Below are 6,959 nucleotides of genomic sequence, written 5' to 3'. Positions count from 1 at the left end.
TGTACACATGTGCACATGTCTGCTTGTCTGTACCCCTATGTGCACCTGTCTGTTTGTCTGTACACCTGTATTGTACATGTGTGTCTGTCCATCATTGTGTATCTCAGAGAGAGAGAGTCTCATCCCCCTCTCCATCCCTCCTCCCTCTCCTCCTCTAACTGTTTCCCCTCATCGCTCCATCATTTTGCCTTTCTTCATACTCTGATCTGTCGGGAGGTCCAGGAAACTAGCTCTTACTATCTAACATTTATCTCTTTCTTTCTCTCTCTCTGTCTGTCTCTCCCTCCCCCTTCCGTCCGCAGGGTAGAAAGGAAAGAATGGTCCCGTTTGAAAACGAAAGAGAGGGTAAGCTCCCAGGGTGGGAGGATGGAGACAGGAGGGAGCGACAGATGGATCGATAGTGTAATTTAGAGGTGTGTGTTTAACGTATGGCTGTAGCTGGGTCGGGGAAGATGCAGCGGCTCTGGGTCCTGCTGCGTCCCGGATCACTGTGACACAACTCTGCATTTATCACCGTCCTTCTGCAGCGTAATCAAACCCAGCGCTGCGTGAATCTCCCTGTGTGCAGCTTTCTGTGGGGCTCCACACACCCTCTCTCACACTTACCTCACTTACTCTCCCTCGCTAACACTGTCTCTCACTAACTATCTTTCACTATTATCCTTCATAAACTCTTTCATTATCTGACACTAACTATCTTTCACTATCTCTCACTATCGCTCGCTTACTCTATATTTCACGAACTATCCTTCATAAACTCTTTCACTCTCACACTAACTATCTCTTTCTAACTCCATCTTTCACTAACTCTATCTCACTAACTATATTTTACTAACTATCTCTCATTATCTCTCACTAACTCTATCTCATTATCTTTTACTAACTCTATATTTCACAAACTCTAAGTCACTAACTTTATCTTTCACTGTCTTTCACTAACTCTGTCTTTCTCTCTGTGTGTCTTTCTCTAACTCTGTCTTTCTCTCTCTGTGTCTTTCTCTAACTCTGTCTTTCTCTCTCTCTCAGGACCGTAGCCGGGATAGTCTAGGATCCCAAGGTAAAGACCTTACAAACTCTTTCTTTCATAGACATGTTAAAACTGTGGTATCCAGGGGGTCTGCAGGCTTAACTCCAGTCCTGGAGGGGGCGCTGTGTCTGCAGGCTTAACTCCAGTCCTGGAGGGGGCGCTGTGTCTGCAGGCTTAACTCCAGTCCTGGAGGGGGCGCTGTGTCTGCAGGTTTAACTCCAGTCCTGGAGGGGGCGCTGTGTCTGCAGGTTTAACTCCAGTCCTGGAGGGGGCGCTGTGTCTGCAGGTTTAACTCCAGTCCTGGAGGGGGCGCTGTGTCTGCAGGCTTAACTCCAGTCCTGGAGGGGGCGCTGTGTCTGCAGGCTTAACTCCAGTCCTGGAGGGGGCGCTGTGTCTGCAGGTTTAACTCCAGTCCTGGAGGGGGCGCTGTGTCTGCAGGCTTAACTCCAGTCCTGGAGGGGGCGCTGTGTCTGCAGGTTTAACTCCAGTCCTGGAGGGGGCGCTGTGTCTGCAGGTTTAACTCCAGTCCTGGAGGGGGCGCTGTGTCTGCAGGTTTAACTCCAGTGCTGGAGGGGGCGCTGTGTCTGCAGGTTTAACTCCAGTCCTGGAGGGGGGCGCTGTGTCTGCAGGTTTAACTCCAGTCCTGGAGGGGGGCGCTGTGTCTGCAGGTTTAACTCCAGTCCTGGAGGGGGCGCTGTGTCTGCAGGTTTAACTCCAGTCCTAGAGGGGGCGCTGTGTCTGCAGGCTTAACTCCAGTCCTGGAGGGGGCGCTGTGTCTGCAGGCTTAACTCCAGTCCTGGAGGGGGCGCTGTGTCTGCAGGCTTAACTCCAGTCCTGGAGGGCCGCAGTGTCTGCGGGTTTAACTCCAGTCCTGGAGAGGGCGCTAGTTCAATCTGTGTCTTTATTTTCAGGGAGAGATGACTCCATACAGAGCTATGAGACAGTAGCACAAGTGGAAGGTGAATCCTGTTTCCTTTTTACAAATATTGTTTTTATGAAGAAAGAAAAATGTTATTCCTTGAAAGGGAATAATTGTGCAATTAAATTCATATTTAAATCATATTCAAATTCCCCCCCTCCCAGTACATTACGCAAGGCCGATTATAATTCTGGGCCCGACGAAGGACAGGGTGAACGACGACCTGCTCTCCGAGTTCCCCGACAAGTTTGGCTCCTGCGTTCCCCGTAAGTCCACCGCCCCCCCGATGCTTCTGCAGCAAAGATAAAAGGAGGACGCACTGACGTACAGCAGCGAATACTGACACAACAACGATAAACTCTGTCATGACACCAAGATAACACGCAACAGAGATGCACCTGTGATTCTGCATGAATTGACACAGTTAGCCCGGTGCAGCCACAATAACATCAGTGAAGCGTTGGGGCCCTGAGCAAGGCCCTAAACCCCGCATTGCTCCAGGGGGGATTGTCCCCTGCTTGGTCTAATCAACTGTAAGTCACTTTGGATAAAGGCGTCAACTAAATAACAAGTTTTATTATTGTTATTATTATTATTATTATTATTATTATTATTATTACTATTATTAGTTAAGAAGAAGCATAGTGTGACATGCTGGCTGCTGATTGGTTGATGCATAGTGTGACATGCTGGCTGCTGATTGGTTGATGCATAGCGTGACATGCTGGCTGCTGATTGGTTGATGCATAGTGTAACATGCTGGCTGCTGATTGGTTGATGCATAGCGTGACATGCTGGCTGCTGATTGGTTGATGCATAGCGTGACATGCTGGCTGCTGATTGGTTGATGCATAGTGTGACACGCTGGCTGCTGATTGGTTGATGCATAGTGTGACATGCTGGCTGCTGATTGGTTGACGCAGACACCACGCGGCCGAAGCGCGAGTACGAGGTGGATGGGCGGGACTATCACTTCGTGTCGTCACGGGAACAGATGGAGAAGGACATCCAGAGCCACCGCTTCATCGAGGCGGGGCAGTACAACAGCCACCTGTACGGCACCAGTGTGCAGAGCGTCCGGGAGGTGGCTGAGCAGGTGAGGGGAGGGGCTATGGGGGGCAGGTGAGGGGAGGGGCTATGGGGGGCAGGTGAGGGGAGGGGCCGGGGGGCAGGTGAGGGGAGGGGCTAAGGGGGGCAGGTGAGGGGAGTGGCTATGGGGGGCAGGTGAGGGGAGGGGATATGGGGGGCAGGTGAGGGGCTAAGGGGGGCAGGTGAGGGGAGGGGCCGGGGGGCAGGTGAGGGGAGGGGCCGGGGGGCAGGTGAGGGGAGGGGCTATGGGGGGCAGGTGAGGGGAGGGGCCGGGGGGCAGGTGAGGGGAGGGGCCGGGGGGCAGGTGAGGGGAGGGGCCGGGGGGCAGGTGAGGGGAGGGGCTATGGGGGGCAGGTGAGGGGAGGGGCTATGGGGGGCAGGTGAGGGGAGGGGCTATGGGGGGCAGGTGAGGGGAGGGGCTATGGGGGGCAGGTGAGGGGAGGGGCCGGGGGGCAGGTGAGGGGAGGGGCTATGGGGGGCAGGTGAGGTGAGGGGCTAAGGGGGGCAGGTGAGGGGAGGGGCCGGGGGGCAGGTGAGGGGAGGGGCCGGGGGGCAGGTGAGGGGAGGGGCCGGGGGGCAGGTGAGGGGAGGGGCCGGGGGGCAGGTGAGGGGTACAACAGTAGTCCTGCTATTCCTAATTCACACCTTCAAAATGCTCCCACCACCACCAAGATCCCCACAGCTGGTCGCCACTTCCTGTTATTTCCGCTTTACAACAGGGAGTAATGGGAGGCAGAGCCTCGATGCCTCGAGGCTAAGTTTGCAGTCACATTAAAAGCCTCATTAACGAGTGTCGCTGAATTCATGGTGAGTTGTCTGACTGAACATACGGTCACGTGTGAGCTGTTTCTGAGTGGTGACTGTCTCGTCTCCCCGGGAGCAGCAGGGGAAGCACTGCATCCTGGACGTCTCGGCGAACGCCGTGCGGAGGCTGCAGGCCGCACAGCTGCACCCCATCGCCATCTTCATCCGGCCGCGCTCCCTCCAGAACGTCCTGTGAGCCCCGCCGTCACCGCAGACTCCCACACTGCCTGATTCTGTTTCTGTGTCTCCGGCCGGCTGTTTGTGTCGCCGCGGGGATGACCCCCTCGGTCCGGCTGTTTGTGTCGCCGCGGGGATGACCCCCTCGGTCCGGCTGTTTGTGTCGCCGCGGGGATGACCCCCTCGGTCCGGCTGTTTGTGTCGCCGCGGGGATGACCCCCTCGGTCCGGCTGTTTGTGTCGCCGCGGGGATGACCCCCTCGGTCCGGCTGTTTGTGTCGCCGCGGGGATGACCCCCTCGGTCCGGCTGTTTGTGTCGCCGCGGGGATGACCCCCTCGGTCCGGCTGTTTGTGTCGCCGCGGGGATGACCCTCTCGGTCCGGCTGTTTGTGTCGCCGCGGGGATGACCCCCTCGGTCCGGCTGTTTGTGTCGCCGCGGGGATGACCCCCTCGGGCCTGTGTTTGCTTCCATGGCAGAGAGATGAACCCTCGCTTGACGGACGAGCAGGCGCGGAAGGCCCTGGACCGTGCCAGCAAGCTGGAGCAGGACTTCATGGAGTGCTTCTCAGGTGTGACAGCGCCCCCTGGTGGCGCCCCGCACCCCTCACCTGTCGTCATGGGAGACCAGGCTCTCACGGCCAACGGCTAATGACCCGCCTCCTCCCGTTTTTAATTGGCTGCCTGAGAGAACCAATCACATGTACTCCAGCCCTCAGAACATATTCCCGTAACTGAAATCGCTATATCCATATAGTTGGGAGGACACACGTAGACTATGGGGCAGCCTGTAGCCTAGTGGCTAAGGCACATGACTGGGGCAGCCTGTAGCCTAGTGGCTAAGGTACATGACTGGGGCAGCCTGTAGCCTAGTGGCTAAGGTACATGACTGGGGCAGCCTGTAGCGTAGTGGCTAAGGTACATGACTGGGGCAGCCTGTAGCCTAGTGGCTAAGGTACATGACTGGGGCAGCCTGTAGCCTAGTGGCTAAGGTACATGACTGGGGCAGCCTGTAGCCTAGTGGCTAAGGTACATGACTGAGGCAGCCCTTGAGCAAGACCCTTAACCCCACATTGCTCCAGGGGGGGATTGTCCCCTGCTTAGTCTCATCAACTGTAAGTCACTTGAATAAAAGCATCGGCTAAATACGCGTAATGTGATGTGGCCCCCCTTCTCTCCGCCCTGCAGCCATCGTGGAAGGGGAGAGCTTTGAGGAGGTGTACCACAAGGTGAAGGCTGCCGTCGAGGACCACTCTGGGCCTTACATCTGGATCCCCACCAGGGGGCGACTGTGAGACCACCACGCCTGCTCCGTGAGAGACCCGGAGGGAGGGAGGGAGGGAGAGACGCCTCCTGTGCTACTCTCCTCCTATATCCCTCCATCTCTCCCTCCTTTCTCCCTCTTTCTTTCCCTCCTTTCTGCACACAAATGCCTCTCCGCTGCGATCTGAGAGAGAGAGACGGAGGGTAGAGGGAGAGAAGAAGGAAGGGAGAGGGAGAGAGAGTGGGGCTTGGTTATAAGCACAGGAAAACAAATGCCCCCCATATCATCCTCTCTCTCCCTCTCACCCTTTCTCTCTCTATCTCACTCTCTCTCTCTGAAGGGACAGAGAAGGAGGAGAGAGAGAGAGAGTGTTGCTGTGAGATACAATAAAGACTGCCAAACTGCAAGGACTGACTGTATGATAGAAAAAACAAATTGTTATTGAACTGTGAAAATATATATTGATAACAATAATAATAATCTGAATACCTATATCAGTTGAACTCTGATGTTTATATAAAGCCACTGACATGATTTCAGTCACCAACAACCCAACGGGTTTCACACCGCGCCTGGAAAATGTTTTTTTTTTTTTCTGTTTTTGAAGTGAGAAAGCCCTTCCCTGCTGGATTATGTGCATGCTTTCTCAAACAGACAGACAGACAGGCAGGCAGACAGACAGACACACAGACAGACACACACACACACACACAGGCAGACAGACAGACAAACAGATAGACAGACAGACGCAGACAGACAGACAAACAGACACACAGGCAGACAGACAAACAGACAGACAGACACACACGCAGACAGACACACAGACAGACAGACACATACACAGGCAGACAGACAAACAGACAGACAGACACACAGACAGACACACACACACAGACAGACACACAGACAGACAGACAGGCAGACAGACAGACAAACAGACAGACAGACAGACACACAGACAGGCAGACAGACAGACACACAGACAGGCAGGCAGACAGACAGACAGACAGACAGGCAAACAGACACACAGACAGACAGACAGGCAGACAGACAGACAAACAGACAGACAGACAGGCAGGCAGACAGACAGACACACAGACAGACACACACACACACACACACACAGGCAGACAGACAGACAAACAGATAGACAGACAGACGCAGACAGACAGACAAACAGACACACAGGCAGACAGACAAACAGACAGACAGACACACACGCAGACAGACACACAGACAGACAGACAAACAGACAGACAGACACATACACAGGCAGACAGACAAACAGACAGACAGACACACAGACAGACACACACACACACAGACAGACACACAGACAGACAGACAGGCAGACAGACAGACAAACAGACAGACAGACAGACAGACACACAGACAGACAGGCAGACAGACAGACACACAGACAGGCAGGCAGACAGACAGACAGACAGACAGGCAAACAGACAGGCAGGCAGACAGACAGGCAGGCAGACAGAAACACGGACAGACAGACAGACGGACACAGACAGACAGACAAACAGACAGACAGACAGACAGACGGACACAGACAGACAGACAAACAGACAGACAGACAGACAGACGCAGACAGACAAACAGACAGACGCAGACAGACAGACAAACAGACAGACACACACACACACAGTCAGACAGACAGACTGACAAACA

General features: G+C 54.6%; 1 protein-coding gene across 3 annotated transcripts in view; it reads left to right on the top strand.

The window, feature by feature from the left end:
- The window catches only part of LOC133132696 (disks large homolog 4-like), a 12,230-nt gene extending 5,891 nt beyond the window's left edge, over positions 1–6,339 (top strand). For 2 of the 3 annotated variants that reach the window (XM_061248335.1, XM_061248334.1), the window contains 8 exons: positions 303–345; positions 1,027–1,057; positions 1,939–1,986; positions 2,111–2,212; positions 2,870–3,042; positions 3,919–4,031; positions 4,493–4,584; positions 5,201–6,339. In XM_061248335.1, the coding sequence (XP_061104319.1) occupies positions 303–345; positions 1,027–1,057; positions 1,939–1,986; positions 2,111–2,212; positions 2,870–3,042; positions 3,919–4,031; positions 4,493–4,584; positions 5,201–5,307 (709 nt within the window). In that variant the 3' untranslated portion in view covers positions 5,308–6,339. The remainder of the gene's footprint in view (positions 1–302; positions 346–1,026; positions 1,058–1,938; positions 1,987–2,110; positions 2,213–2,869; positions 3,043–3,918; positions 4,032–4,492; positions 4,585–5,200) is intronic. The other variant, XM_061248337.1, reaches the window with a different exon arrangement.
- The last annotated feature ends 620 nt before the right edge of the window (positions 6,340–6,959 follow it).

The sequence above is a fragment of the Conger conger genome, chromosome 7 (genome assembly GCF_963514075.1).
Source record: "Conger conger chromosome 7, fConCon1.1, whole genome shotgun sequence".
NCBI lineage: Eukaryota > Metazoa > Chordata > Actinopteri > Anguilliformes > Congridae > Conger > Conger conger.
The sequence above is the reverse complement of the archived record's forward strand: the minus strand, read 5'-3'. Positions and strand labels throughout refer to the sequence as shown.